Source organism: Pelobates fuscus, chromosome 3, assembly GCF_036172605.1.
Source record: "Pelobates fuscus isolate aPelFus1 chromosome 3, aPelFus1.pri, whole genome shotgun sequence".
NCBI classification, from domain to species: domain Eukaryota; kingdom Metazoa; phylum Chordata; class Amphibia; order Anura; family Pelobatidae; genus Pelobates; species Pelobates fuscus.
The window spans coordinates 370,051,451-370,067,949 of NC_086319.1; the positions used below are offsets into that span (position 1 = coordinate 370,051,451).

General features: G+C 37.3%; 1 protein-coding gene across 2 annotated transcripts in view; it reads left to right on the forward strand.

Annotated features, from left to right (window-relative positions):
- The first annotated feature begins 1,355 nt into the window (after nucleotides 1-1,355).
- TPM1 (tropomyosin 1) overlaps nucleotides 1,356-16,499 on the forward strand; it is a 34,096-nt gene continuing 18,952 nt past the window's right edge. Inside the window, exons 1-2 of one of the 2 annotated variants that reach the window (XM_063449399.1) lie at nucleotides 1,356-1,612; nucleotides 2,887-3,012. In XM_063449399.1, coding sequence (XP_063305469.1) covers nucleotides 1,499-1,612; nucleotides 2,887-3,012 — 240 coding nt within the window. In that variant the 5' untranslated portion in view covers nucleotides 1,356-1,498. The remainder of the gene's footprint in view (nucleotides 1,613-2,886; nucleotides 3,013-16,499) is intronic. The other variant, XM_063449400.1, reaches the window with a different exon arrangement.

Consider the following 16,499-nt stretch of genomic DNA (forward strand, 5'->3'; position numbering starts at 1 on the left):
GGGGTTTCACTCAGTTCTCACAGGGGAAGCATCTCCAGTAAGACAGCCACTAGTGGTGGATTTAACCCTGCAAAACTGCAATGTTTTACATTGCAGGATTAAAACCAAACGGCCAACTGCACCCAGGCCACTTCATGGAGGTGAAATGGTCTAGGTGCCTTAAATAAAATATTTTTTAACTGTTTTTTTTGACCCTGAAAATGATAGGTGCCCCCAAAACACACAAAAAAACCAACTAATATTACTTTACCATTTCTCCAAATTCTATCTTGCTGTAGCTCTGCTCCACCCCTGGAATACTATCATTGACAACTGTATATCTTCCTATCTGGAGAAAATTGCAGCAAATGTGCCAGTTAAATGTGTTGATTGTCCAGTAGTTTATTTTATATAGGGAAGCATAAGACTACTGTTTCCTGTGGAAGTTATAACACTTTGTTCAAGCATAGTAAATCAGGAAACCTCCCTTGCTGTCAGATTGACTGCCAAGGGGTGTTCCTAAAGTTTTTCATAAAAATTAAGATTTCTCTTGAAAATCAGCCATTTTATGAACTGGGGAAAAGAAAACATCCAGTTAACCCCTAGTGGATTTCAGCAAGCCGAATTGCTTTAGAGGTGTGCAGTGTCCCTTAAATCCCCCCCGCCCCCCTTCTTCTGCCAATCCTCAATCAAATTCTTCACAATTCCCAGTATAGTGAATAAACCATTGCGAGTTTAAATGAAATGACAATAGATATAAAGACTGAAAACTCTATGAAACAGCAGTAAGACAGATATATATTGATGAGGGAAAATATAAATAACATGTTGTTATAAAGTAGCACACATCAATAGTATTCCCTAAATATTGAATTGGGATGAATATAAAGGCACTTTGCATTTGCTAATATAGAGGCAGTGTATTTAAAATACATAGTGGCACTCATAGAGTTACTGTTTGTTTTTTATCTTAAAAAGAAAGCAGTGTTACTGTGTACAATTCTCATTATTAATCAATAGCCTCCTGGCAAAATGTTGCTTGAAGAAGTTACCCTGAGACGTCCCATAGAAGACAGGACCCTCCTCCCTCCCCTTCCAGCTACATGCCATGAGGTTTAGAAATAGGAACACACACTCTCTCTGCATTGCCCCCCTCCTCCTCCTGTATCCCCCCCTACACCTCCCCATCTATGCCTCTGCCCATCTAACCCCTTATATAGTCAAATGCAGTCAAATGGTCTGCTGCAGCGAATAGAATGAGCCATCCTTAAAAAAAGCCAGCGCTGGGAGAGAAAGGCAAGGTTCCCAAAAAAGTATTGGGTGTCCTCAGGAATTTATCTGCCTCCCCCCTTGCCCTTCCCTGGTACATATTTGTGAGGCTGGAACAGCTGAGAGTTTGCACTCAAGCCCAGGGCTCAGACTAAGAAGGAGTTGGACCCCTCTCTGCATCCTCTCTCAGACCCTGTCTCCTCTGTCCCGTTCTCTGTGGTCACTGTAACCCCCAACCAAACCAGCAGCCATGGACGCCATCAAGAAGAAGATGCAAATGCTCAAGTTGGACAAGGAGAATGCCTTGGACAGAGCAGAACAGGCTGAAGCCGACAAGAAGGGAGCAGAGGACAAAAGCAAACAGGTCTGATTGGGAAAAATATACACCCCCCCTTTTTTTTTTTGCTTTCACAAGATTTACAAACCCCCAAAAATATTACCATAGAATCTGGCTGACATCACTGCCAGTGGAGGGCTTTGGATATACCCCTGGCCAGCTTTTAAACCCTCAAGAATAGAACTGTTTCTTTTTGGTGATAAAAAACTGAGTACTTTATACTCAGTTCTGGAGAGGGTTACACATTGCTCTTTAAACTTGTACTTAGAGAGAGGTTACAGCTGGAAACAAAAACAAACCTCCAGGTCCTATTCAGCCAGCATGTACTTAATAAAATGTGTCCACCTGTGGAAGGAGGGATAGTCATATTTCATTGCTGGGCTTTTCTTACTGCTGTATATGGGCATCTGCCAGGTCTGAGAAATCACAGGATTCCTTTCTTCTCCTATGTCAGTTGCTGATATTGGAAAAATTCCAGAATGTTTGTACCTAAGTTAACTGCTTCGCTGCCTGAGTACCTCAAAGTGCTACATATACATCATTATAATGCCTGTACGGAGTCATGTGCTACAGACATGTATGTCAAATTCTGTGATTACTGTGTGTGTGTGTGTGTGTGTATATATATATATATATATATATATATATATATATGCACACACATACATACATACACACACAAATTCATATTTCTGTATATAAATTATGTACACTAGTATACATACAGCTATACACACGCATATAAAGACAGCATATATATACGGTTCTTCTTCAATTTTAATTCTCACTTACAATCTATACTGCTATAATCTATATCATATAAATGCATTGCAAGAATATAAATGCATAAAAGATTAATCCCAATCAATCACATACGTGAAAAGCTCTATGTTGTAATAAATAAAATGCACACAGACATATGTACGTATGTATATAGATTCTATATTGTTTTTCTTCTTGGCTATTTGGAAACCTCTTAGTTAGAGGAAGAGATTGCCCAAATGGAAAAGGAGTTGCGGGTTACAGAGGATACCAGAGATAAGATTTTGGATGACCTCCATCAGGCTGAAGAAAGTCTCCTAGCCGCTGAGGAGAAGGCGGCTAAGGTATGAGTCTACACCAGTGAGAACTATCTAACTTTTGTCTCCTTTTTTTTTCTCTCTCTCTCTCTCTCCCTCCCTCTCTTCCTGTCCTGTCCTGTCTCTGTACACCTCTGTTGCCTGCCGCCTTGCATTACCACCCCATGCTCCATCCACCCATTACCCCACCACCCCCATGGTACCTATCCCACCCTGCCTCAGCTGGAGGATGAACTTGTAGCACTCCAGAAGAAACTAAAAGGTACAGAAGATGAGCTGGACAAATACTCTGAAGCCCTGAAAGATGCCCAGGAGAAGTTGGAACTGGCAGAGAAGAAGGCCACTGATGTAAGTTGAGGCCATTAGACTCCCTGCCCGCCCCATCGCCCCATTATTACACTATGGCTCTGCACCCGCTCAATGCAAACATTCTTCCTATGGAGCACTGCATGTATCACACAGGGATATGGGAGATGTTCACCAGCCCTTTGTAAGAGGACATCTTTCCTAAAATTTGATGTGTTTGAGAGGAAAGAGGGCAATTTTAAATGGTGTCCTGAAACCTAGATAGTGTAAATGGCTTATAAACATAACATAAGGTGACAAAAAGTTATAGTAGCTTTAAACTGGTATTTTATTTATATACACACCCTACTATATACTGTAACAATTCCAAAAGGGTGAGGAATGCAGTAGAAATTAAAGCATCCCCCATCATCCACTATGATTTACCCTTTCTGCTGTCATAGAGGCAGGTAGCAAAGGAGCAAAGGATTTCCTTTTGAATTGCTTGTCTCCCTGACAGTTCAAAGAGTGCATTCAATGCATTAAGCACACCGCTGGCACTTAAAGGGTAAATCCTGAGGCCTACGTGAACAGTTAAGAATACATAATAGGGTTTTTTTTCCATTTCTTGTACTGGACTAGTTTAGAGGATAACTATTATTGATTTTTATTTTCGTTTAAAAAAGAAAGTTCAGTCCTTTCTTCAAAATAAAGAAAAACATTATTTTTTGTAGAGGAAGAATCCATTCATTCTACAATGTTGAGTGGGGTTGTCTCCTATAGTTTTTCTTGGGGAACATTTACTTGAAACTAAAGGTGTGTGGGGTTTGTACACTAAACAGTTAATTGGGTGAACCGAAACCAAGTTTTGCAAAGGCTGTAATAAACTACAGTGCAAAAAAGAGTTCTTTTCTCAGCTTGTTTAATTGTGGCCTATATTTTCCCTCATTTCACTTTTAGTGAAAACCCCACACTATTCAGGGCCTATTCAGAGTGCACGGCCTGACTATAATACAATTTCCACAGCTCGTGCATTCTGTGTAGACACCGCATTAGCGATAAAATCCATTATAAACATTTTTACTTTTTATTTCTGTAAATCTCTTTGGAAATTAAACCCACTGATAATGTAGCAAATACTTTGAATTCTCTTTAAAATTACGCACATAGCAAAATGGTTTGTGAGTGTTCTAAGAATGGAGGAAATAATACTGTCTTATTATATTCTGAAATAATTTTACATAAACAACATACACATGGCAAACATATTGAATTAACTGTGGAATTGGACATTTTAGGCCAAAAATCGCTAAACTGGAGAGTTTACCATTTCAACGTTTGCAACTTATTCACTAAAGTGAGAATTATTGGGAATTCAAAATAAATTTACAGTGGCTCTGTCACCTCAAACTTGCCTTTCTTCTATTGTTTCCCTTTTTCTTCCTCTTTCAGAACCTGTTCTTTTTGTTTCTTAATTTTGCATCTATTTCTCTTCAATTTGCTACGCTTGACAATCTTGATAAAGGATGGAGCTTAAGACATAAGGCAAGCTCCACTTCCTTTGTCGGGATACTGGAGCTTGACTTAAGCTCCACCCTTTGTCAAGATTTGTCAAGCGTAGGAAATATAAATAAGACAAAGTACTCTTTACTTTGTCTTATGTTTTAAAGAGAAATAGATCAAAAATTAAGAAAGAAAAAAAGTGCAGATAATGAGAGAGGAAAGAATAGGAGAAATGTAAGTTTGGGGTGACAGCCACTTTAAGTCAAAAACAGTCGAACTGGATGTTATGCTTCAGTTCAGCCAGTTTTGCCTTAAATGTAAAATTCACTTTGAATTCCTGACTATTTTCCCTTTAGTGAATAACCCTATATTTTCCCCTAAAATGTGCAATTCTCACATATGTTTCCGTAATTGCCCATTTAGTGAATAAAGACAGTGATAAAATGGTTTAAAGATTAATTCACTGAAATAATGTTACTATTAAATGATGTAATAGGACGTACATAGCCCCCCCCCCCACCTTTTTTTTTTTGATCAGCTCCTTAAGGTATGTACCCAGGATGGGAGCTGACATCCGCCAATATTAGTTCATGAGATCACAAAGACATAAGTCTTTGTCAGTGACAAAACCTGGTTAATTTTTGCAATGACCTCTTTCACTCTGGCTCTGACACTTGTGCCAAGGAGAAATCTTTATTCCTTATAGCAGAGCAAGGAGGAAAATGATACTTGCTGTTCCCGCAGAGTTCAGAGATAGAAACACGTTGGGGTTATATATAACTCCACGCTTTATATGGTATACACTCAAGACATTCTGTCTCAGCTGTCCAGCCCTTGTCAAAAACTAAACAACTATGTTATGGGTTGGACCTTATACAATCCACGTAACTACAAAGATCCCTGCAAGCTCTCTTATTATGGCTAATTTTATCTTTAACACAAGGCATAGAGAGCACAATTAAAGGCTACTATAGGATTTAGATTAACTTAATGTTGAACTTTCTACTACCAATCAAATAAGAAAATTGTACATATTTATATAAGAAAATGTTTTGGGTTTATTTAAAAAAAAAAAAATGATAATAGATTACTATAAGTAGATTGATCAATCAGCTAAATATATAGAACATATAACTATAGACTGATATGTAATGTGTGTAGCTAGACAGACAGACACGCACACGCAGCACACACATTGCTATGTTTAAATTCCTTTCATCTGAAACTTAAAAAAAAAAAAAAACTAAACTGTTATCGGTTATGGATGAAAATGTTAAACAGATGAAATACCTTTAGATAGGCAAAAAAAAAATGTAAAAATGTGTTATGTATTAGCTGTACAATGTTAAACAAGGTCAGTAGAAGAACTCTGAATAATATCCGTATTGTGAGTGTGGTATAGGAGTGTGGGCTCGAAGGTATGGTACAATGGAAACATTTTGTATTGAGGAATGAAAGAGGCTGCATATGGAATTCAGACAGATATTCCTTATAAGGAAAAGTATGTTGCCTATTTAGAAATCGCTCCCCATGCAAAACCCAGACAGGGAAAGTAGATTTCATTCGGAAGTTTAAACTGGGAACAGTTATCACTGTTTGCTTAATGTCAAGAGCATGTGAAGACGTGTCTTAATGAATTGGTTAATTATAGTAAAGCCAAGGGCTAGACTAGGCAATAGATTGAATAAGGTATTCAATAGCCATAGTTCAGTCTTTGCCAAATATAACTAGGAAGTTAAATGTGTAATAATTAGTGCATTGGATTTGGCACTGACTTAACATGTACGTTGTTTATTTAAGTGTAATATGCTTACAGAATATTATATAATCATTTTCTCGTGATCCCCTTTATTGTTTTTTATTAACATTAGAGTGTTATGGATTGTATAAATTTAGATGAACGTTAATTGTTTAGTATAGTATACATTTAAAACAATTAAACAATACAGTAAAATATCCCTAAAATATGTATTTATTCATATATATGTAATTATTAATTATAAATCTATAAATATGCAGTGTATTACAAACTTTAAGCAAAACATTTTTTTAATGCAGTTGTATTCGGTTTTAAATTTACTATAATTTAGTGTACTAACAAGGTGGTCATACTAATATAAATATATATTAGTATGGCCACCTAGTTTAATATATATATATATATATATATATATATATATATATATATATATATATAAAAGTTTAAAAATAATCCCAAATACATTGGCTAATTTTTTGACTAAACCAGACCGGGCTATACACTAAAGTGAAAACATGGCTTTTAGTTTCCACTTTGGATATTGCGGCCTGAAATCTTAAATGCTATTTAAATTGTCTTTGAGTGCCTAACCGATCCACCCTGTTCTGTGGATGCTTACATTAACCCACTGTTTCTCAAACAAGCCCTGATAGTTTATTTCAAATCAGTCTCTTTTCACATAGAATTTAAAACTTATTTTGTTTGCTCAGTAATGTTCCACTGACTCACAGGCAGTTACTGGATTGGAACCAACAGCTGAAAACTGCAACTTCTACATGGTCCTTTATATAGAATATGCCCAATGTACTATTTTTACAGACTCACATAACTGCAGCTGTCAAACAAATGAACGAGTGTGAGCTCCCTTGCTAAAACTCAATTTTCATTCATATACTGTGTGCACACCCAGGACCAGCAATCCACATAGCACACAACATGACATACAGTCACCATACAACACTTAAGATAATATTTCACAAAACAGTGAGTTGTGTTCAGTGGGCAACCAGCATGCACAATTTAGACCAAAATAATCGAACTGAGGGGGGGAAAAAAAGACAGTTCGGCTGAGACAGATGCATTCTATACAGTCTCTTGCTGGTGAAGGAAGACGCAACTGTAGCACAAATGTAACTCATAACATGCGCTGTATAATGCGTTTTAATCTTACAGGTTAGTTACTAGACAATTAATTATAGAGAAACTAAAAAATTATAGAGAGCCTTGGAACCAAACTGGAAAAATTCCCTGCTTGGCTAATTTGGCCTAAAATGTAAATGCTGTCGACAACCTCTGCTTGATTAGCATTGTACAGCACTACAGAATCTGATGGTGCTATATAAATAATAATAATAATAATTAGAGAAAGTTATTTTGGAATATAGTATATACTACTAATATAATAATAGCATGTAACAACCATGGAATATAATGCATGTAATGAAGAATACACATTTTACTTGAAGTAGGGGTGGCCTTTCCATATACATATTAGTTGTATTAGCATGATGGGAGTTGTAGTACACAGCAAGTAAATTGCCTGACAATGGCTATCACTGTTCTTTCTTTTTTATTATCTACATGTGTAACCGTATATCAGGCATATATTACTATTACCTGCTGGTATCATGATACTAATATTTGAGAAGAACAGTGAACAGGATGAATAATGTTTAACTATTATCACTGAATATTATATACAATTATACTGTATCCTGCCTTAACCTTAGATTTGTACGTTTTATACTGTTTCTAGCATTCGCTTGAATAGTCAGGGTTAGTCACTAAATTCCAAACAGTAGAAAACAAAAGTCTAAATGACACCATTTATAGAAAAATCGCCAGAATGTACAAAATATATAAAACAGCAGAGGTGAGGAATTTCTCCAAATAATATTTTGCCATTCGGATTTCAGTTCTCTTCGGTTCAGTTTCTATTTTATAAAGCCCTGACTAACTTTTCAAATAATAGCATTTAAGCTGTGTACCATGGTGAAATGACAATCAGATTGCAAGATTATGGGCCCAATTCTCTGGGAAGAAAAACAACAACATTCTAACTGCTGTTTTACCCAAATATTGCAATCCTGTTGTCAATTCCCCACAGTTCTTACTAACTCAGCTATTTTAACCCAGATATTGCAATCCTGTCGTCAATTCCCCACAGTTCACCATTTAGTTAATAAAGCCTAATATATTATAGTTCAGATAGCTATTGAGTGAAATAGATTATGCCGTCTAATTTTCTGCTTAACCTGTTCACAAGCAGATAAAGTAGGGAAACCTAATTTGCTTGTGAATAGGTTAAGTATCAGACAATCAGATGGAATTACAGTATGTAGCTGACTTGCTACTATTTCAGGATCTAGCATTTACTTGCTTCCATTCCAAACCATCTGGTGCTGTACGTCTGCCTCTCGAAACTTGGCATCAAGAGGCAAGTCCAACCTGGGCATGTGTGCTCTTTGGTCAAAATGGCTGGGTTGTCAAGCCCTTTATAAGCCAGACCACTTATCTCTTTAGTACAGTGCCCGGTCACACATATACTCACAAGTACTACAATTAAACCCGATTATATACTTTGCTTCAAATCGATACATCAATCATCCGTTCACAAAGGTTTTCTCAACTATCCTCAAACAAGGACATGCCTGCACAAGTGTAATTAATTAGGGAAAGTTAGAAAATATAGATATTTAAACCTTGGAATCAACAGATATTATTTTAATTCATGCCAATATTCTCTCCCCCTTCAAATCCCTAGTTACAGTACATTAATTGAGCAGTGACTAGCTCCCTCTATAGGAAAAAAGACACACCACAAACACTTTGTAATCCGTTATTATTTAAAGTGGCACTAAGCATTGATATTAGAATTGGCTGTTTAAAGGAAATGCATGTTGTTGGTTTTGTGTTGCTTTATAATTAGTAATTAACAAAAAGTATGAATTTTTGGAAATGTAAAGAAATGCACAGAAATTATCTAAATTAGTAAAAAAATAAAAATTAAAAAAAAAAACTCATCCGGACACAGTTTGACTGTTCTGGCCTACATTTTTTAAATCATTTTGAATTAATTTCTAACTTTTCACACTTAAATAAATATTATTGTTTATAAAAAAAAAAAAAAAAAAAAAGGAGATGGTAAATTAATGGATTATTATTATGTTTAAATGGATAATCCAAGTAAATTAAATTACCCATTTGTAAAACATTTTTTTTTTAGGATTATTCAAGTGTGATTTATCAAGAAATCAAAGTGAATTTCACATTTTAGTCCAAGATAGAAACTCAACTAGAAACATAGCTGACTTGAAGAAGTTTTCAAGTTTGTCCGTTTTGCCCTGAAATGTCAAATTCTCTTTGAATTCATAAGCAATTCTCAACAATTCTCAACAATTACAGGGTTCTTCACCAAAATGAGGATTGCCAGGAATTTAAAGTGAATTTAAAATGTAGGCCAAAAATAGACAAATTAGGAAAAAATTTCCAAACCAATGATGTTTTCCAGTTTGGTTATTTTCACCTTAAAATTTAAATTCACTTTGAATACAGTTGGAATTTTAACTTGAGTGAATAATCCTGCCAGTATTTAGATTCTACTGCACATGTTTATAAATGTATCAAACATTTGTCAAACATACAAATCTTTTTTAGTTTACAGACCAAAGAATGGTAAATATATACAACGTTCACATTTCAAAGGCTCTAGCATACTTTTGCAAAGACAAATTGCAAAGTTTACGTTTTAGATTAGCGTGACATTTCAAACATACATATAGCTAGCAATAACAAATTCAATAGCCTTACAGCTGTTTAACATAATATTGACTGGGTACTATTGGTGTATTTGAACACTACAGTCAGTTTATTTGAAAGACACGCTAAACATACTGTAACGAGAAACCTGAAGTCTTGGCGATGATGTTGTAATTTACAGTGTCCTGGATGTGAAGCTATGGCATGTCTTCCAGAGTTAAGGTTCCAGTTTTTTTGGATCATCAACTTTCAGACCTATTTAAAGGGACACTACAGTCACCAGAACAAATACAACTTAATGTAGTTGTTCTGGTGTGTATAACTTGCCCCTGCAGGCATTGTATTGTAAACACTGCCTTTGTGTTAACAGTGCTGCCTTGTAACACCTCTCGTGGCCATCACTTAGATGGCCACTAGAGGTGCTTCCTGGGTCATTTATTCAATGCATCTGTATGAGGAAATGCTGATTGGCTCAACCTGACATTATAGCCTCTGAATGCTTTTCTACGGGAACTTTTGATGATCTCAGCCAGGAGGCGGAGTAAGGGCAGAGCCAGCCATAAAGGACCCACACAGCGCTGGAATAAAGGTAAGTAAAATAACCTTTTACATTGCTTACAGGTGGCCGGTGGTCTAAACGGTGTTTTCACAGTTTTTGCGACAAGAATACGTTTGTATTCCTGTCACTATAGTGTTCCTTTAACCATTCCATATCTGTAACGTGCAATCGTAGAATATCGCATTGACCATTGGCACTCGCTTCATTTAGAGTGGTTGCAATTTGCTGATTAATGCAGAATTATTTCATTTAACAAATAGCCATTTGTTGACTTTTAATATTTACCACAACTTACCTGTGTTTTGTCAATTACAATTATTTATATAGGGCCAGCATATTCAACAGTGCTGTACAATAAGTACACAAAACAAACAATATATTCCAAAATAACATGATTGACATACTGGAATGCTTTGGAGTATACGTTTATTGATTTAGGTCCCTACAAATCTAACACTGTGTGTGAGGACTTTAATATTTTAACCTTAACTAAACATTATTTATTGTTTAAAACCTTCAGAGTATTAAACCAATCCCATGGCATAAAATTGCTAATAATGGAATAATATAAAAAAAAATAATGGAATATTGCCACTTTATAAACTAAATATTAATTAAATAACGACTCTGTTTTGAGAGTATCACTATAACTCTATTTCAAATGTATATATTTTAAATTGACGACAGGATTTTTGCTGTGTGTAGTATATATATATATATATATAATACACACAGCAAAAATATGTAATACACACAGCAAATAAAATAAAATAAAATTGTAGTGATACTTGTTTATATACTAGTAAAGAAAATGGTTAACTCAATCTCTCAAACTGCCACCAGGTGGCTGTAATGTTACAATGTACCTGGTTAAGTAAGCCCAAGCCACATTGTCATATGTTTAAGGTGTGGCCAGGTCTTAGAGAGGGTTTAGGTGGCCTTCCCCCTGCCCCAGCCATACCGTGTGATGCATGTAGTGTGAGAGCAGGCAGTCAGTGCTGTGCAGCTTCGAGCCCTGTGGCTGTCCTCTAATTACAGGATTACAGGGTTAATTGGAGGGGAGGGGGCCTATGTAAGGAGGAGACTTCCTGTATGTGAGCTGAGCAAGTCACGGTGAAAGCAGTAAGAGAGAGATAGGAAGGGGGAAGCCCTGATCTCTCAGGGTTTGTAGAAGATCAGAGTGAGAGTGATACATTGTAACAAGCAGGAGGAAGTAACAGTCTGTGAGTAATGGCCGGGATGACTTCTCTGGAGGCCGTGAGGAGGAAGATTAAGTGCCTGCAGGACCAGGCTGATGCTGCAGAGGAGAGGGCAGAGAGGCTGCAGAGGGAGCGGGACGTGGAGAGGAAACTCAGAGAAACAGTAAGAGTAGAGCTGGGCTTTCTGCCTCTATTAACCCCCTCCCCAGCTTCTTATTAATTACCCACAGTCCTCTTCTGCTCTGGCCAGGTCCTCATCCAAACCACTCTCCCTCCCCCACTTGGATAACCTTATGGATTATGTTTTCTTAATTTCACCCCCTGGCTCTGCACCCCCCGTGGCCCACACAGGATATGGCAGTATTGTGCCATCCTTGGAACTGTTTGCTCCCTCAACTAGCTGGTATCAGACACAGTTACACAAGAGCCGCAGGGGGTGTGCAACATGAGCCTCCCAGCTGGTTCTGGGTCAGTAGTTTGGTCCTCTTAGGGCTGATGGTGGTAGTTTTAGTGGGGACAAGTTTAAAAAAACAAAAAACCCTATATAAGCAGACTCTTAAAGGGTGTTGGCATTGTAGGAGTGGCTAGAAGCCAAGATGCCAAGCTGGCATTTCATATTGGGAGTTGCAGTCCCTCAGCTGACCATTTACCTTTTTGGTCACTCCTGGTCTGGAAGCTCGGTGTGGGCTTGTCACATATTCATTCCCCAATTACTTTCTCACAATCTGCTTATGTACTGTAGCTTTTTTCATTTACCAAATCTATAAACTTTCTGTACCTAGAAGGTTTATGGCTAAGCCGGATTGGAGAGTAGGATAATTGTTGCTGAACTGTACAGAATGTAGGTGAATGTGGGGCGGAGTGTGACCTGTGATTCTGACCTCTCACCCCGTCAATTCAGATTTATTTCTGTGTGTCCATAGAGATTTGTATTTTAGCTTCTATTAAAATATGTTTAGGAGCATAGTGATTAGACTAAAGAAATTCGTTTTTTTTTTTTTGTGATTCTGTCTTAAGTGCAGTAAAACTGGCAGTTTTTAACAGATACATGGGTAGACCAGTTTCACTAAATGTGAATTTAGGGAATTCAAGTTGTATATCGAATTTTGGGGCCTAGGTAGCAGAAATGAAAACGTAAACTAGGAAGACATGGCTTTTATGGTAGCATCCAACTTGAGTTCAGTTCAGGGTGTATTCGCTACCTAACATACTGTGCTCAATAAATGATCAAACTGAATTCAATGTGCAACAATTCAAAGGAGTTTCTATTCTCCAAACACCGAATAAATGGCAATTCATACTTTTATTGAAACACCCAATGTGAGCTGGAATTGGCTGTGGTTTTGCAGAGTCCTGTTTCACTTTATGTTTTGTTTAGTAGGGTTCTGACAAACCATTAACTAAAGTGTACCAACCTTAGTTTTAAGCCAAGAGGCGATTACCTATTATCTCCCGTACGTAATGTACAACATACTATTTTATGTACATACTGTTCCCTAAAACAAAGTGTGACGGACCTCAGCATTCAGCTTTAATGTCTTTGCCAAGGGTCCCTCCCTTTTAATGCTGGATACTTGGAGTGATTTTGGCTGTCTCACTCAAACACTAGCCAAGACTTGGTGTAGGGTGAATGAGAAGTGGTTTATTGGGAACAAGGCACACTTTATTTATTTTTTTTATACACCCAACCTAACAGAGGATCCATGGCTTGAACAATGTAAATTCCATCCTGGGAGATAACTAGTTCAGTACCCACTAAGCTAATTATCCCCCAGACATCAGGGCGCCATCACACTATACCCCAAAACATAAGAAGTGAGGCAAATAACCCCCACATGTCTTATATCCCCAATAGCTCTCCCCTTTAGCCTTCTTCAGTCGAGTGCTCTTGTGGCACACACGATGTTGAATCACCGCCAAGTCTTGACCGCTAGGAGACTTGGTCACCAGGTGGGTTGGCATGAGGGCGCTCTTCGGGGCTATGGCTGGTGAAGAACGGGGGAAACCAGGGAGCGTGACTTCAGCTCTTCAGTGAGAAGTTGGGGTGACTGTCTCTTGCAATTGCTTTTTGGATTTAAATGGGAAAGGAAAAGAAAAGGGTGGGGGATAGAATTTAAAAAATAGTTTTTTGAATTGAAATGTATGTAACATTTGTTGCTGATTTACCCAGAAGCATGCTTTCTAATCTAGATTGTTTTACTTGTGTGTGTATTTGCCCCATTCAGGGTAGCTTGTATCCAGGCATTGAAGGGAGGGGTGTGGGCTGTGAATGTGTAGTCGAATTCCAAGCATGCAAAAGGGTTCATCTGGTTTGGGAGGAGTTAACCGTTTCAGGCCTTTTTGTTTTTTTAAATTAAATTAGTTTTTTAAATATGTTATGTTGTACAGGGGGTTGAGGTGAAGTACAATATGGTTATACACATTTTCCTTTAAAGACAGATGTGGAAGGTAAATCTATGTTTTTTGTTTTGTGACCTCTTTGGCATAGAGGCAAGGGTGCAGCCATTTTGATTTTCTTTCATGCAAACTACAAGGTGACTTTTGTTTAACGATACTGCTTTTAAAGCAGTGTGTAAACTGGGATATCATATTTTATTCCCTTATAATGTTTGATAAGCAGTGCTTTGTCATAAAGCAAATACAAGATGGCTGCTTCTTGGAACTTTATTTTGCTCTGGGTTATTCTCTTTTTTTTTTTTTTTCCTCTTATCAAAGGAATAAACTTTAAAAGCGGGTGCTATCAGTACACAGGTGTGTCGTTGTGTTTTTTATTTTTATTTTTTCTTACATTTTAATTTTATCTTCTACAGTAATGAAACTGACTTTGGGGGACTTGCTTTCCCGTTATGGTAACTGGCACAGATATTCTGCCAGGTGCAGACTTGGGTATGTGTTTTGTAAACACAATTCATTAGAACGAGATCAAAATCTATTAGTATTGGTGACGGAGGTGTCCATTTAAGTATGATTCAGAATTGTATCAGTTTATGTATTGTAGAACCTGTGAATTGGGGCTGATTGTACAAGGTCTTAGAAAGGCCTGTCAGAAATGGCGTTCTGTGTTCTCGTTCTTTTATTTTTTTGCTTTCACTATGCGCTTCTACACCCAAAATCTCTAACCCAGCAGCATCCGTTTGTAGAAAAATATATATATAAATTTTGGTGCATGGTTTGCTTGTGTATATGTGGTTCTAACATGATCAGATGTAATATACACATGGAATATATTGTATGCCCTTTCTAGGACTTGGAGCCTGGATGTTGAGGGGTGTATGGAGCCCAGAAACAGCCCGGCAATGAGAGCAGTGTGTAGATGTATGATGCAGGCAGGGAGTTGTCTGAGGAACTTAGAATTTCCTTGCCTTATAAGGCTTCAAGTCCTGCCCTGTCAAATAGCAGCTATATAGATGTGTCCTTTCCTCCAGAGGCTGCAAATACTCCAGTGACACAACAGGAAACGGTCACATTAACATTTGCCATAGCATTTCAGTTCATGGAGCCGTGCCCCTCACCTAGCCAAATTCCTCACCAGTGATGCTGCACAGCTAGATTGTGACTCTGATAGAGTATCCAAGACACTGTATGTGTACGTTTGTTACTTGTGAGACACTTACCAGCTTTCTACAGCTAAACTGCACACTCTAGTGTGTGTGTGTGTGTGTGTGTGTGTGTGTGTATACACACACACATACATTATACATTTTTTTATTTTATTTTTTTTTTCTTCCCTAAGAGGAAGCTAATGATTAATCTCAATTGGGCAATGTTGCTCAATAAACTCCAAAATATGACAGGCATGCAAATAGTTTGCCAACTTACTCTAAGACGTATGATCGATAGAGATTATATGTATGTGTTTTTTTTTGGTTTTTTTTTTTTGTTCTGACCGGCCTTACTAGTATTAAAACGTTGTTTTTTTTTTTATTATTATTATAGATTTTTTTTTTTTTTTTTTTATATATCCAAGCTTTCTAAGATATTTTTAAAATATTATTTAATATAATTATATTTGACATCTTGTTAAAGCGTCAAAACCATTAATAGCAGATTTGGTAAGATTTCAATATCCGGATGAAATGCGGAGGTCAAGTAGCACTTTTCTGCCAGAGTTGAGCACCCTTGGGTGCTGCAGCATTTGGGAAATATCTACACCATCAGCTGTGCTTGCTCGGTCTCATGGGAGCAGTTCACTGCAATAAGAATGTAGTTTTTTTTTTTTTTTTTACTTTCACGCACAATAAGTGACAGATACATTAACTGTTCCCGGAACCCCTGTCACCTCTCACATCTAAGCCTAGTCTGTTAAACCGGTAGAGCAGACTTGAATGGGATGGGCCTGCAGGGTGAAAGGTCCTTTACATTAAGGGCACGCAGAGTTTAATGTTCTTCCTGGGCTAACCATAAAACGATTTAAAAGCCACAGTATGGCCAAACTCTCTCTTGTTTGGCTGCTTTTTAGGTAAAAAAAAAAAAAAAAAAAAGCACATGTTGATCTAAAGAACTGGATTTGGAGCAGTACAGTTACAATCTCTACCTTACATTCTGTGCTGTCATAGAACGAAAAGGTCAGGACTCTTAAAACTTCCTGCTCTACTTGCAGGTGACGTTTCGTGAGCTATTTGGGTGTTTTTGTTTTTCCCCTTCTTCCGTCAGATAGGAGTATGTTCTGTTTGTGCAGTCTACAGACGAACATCAGTGTATACACACAAACAATGACAGTTCTGTTCAGTCGAGATACATTACACCTTTTACATACACTGGGGTCAGTGCA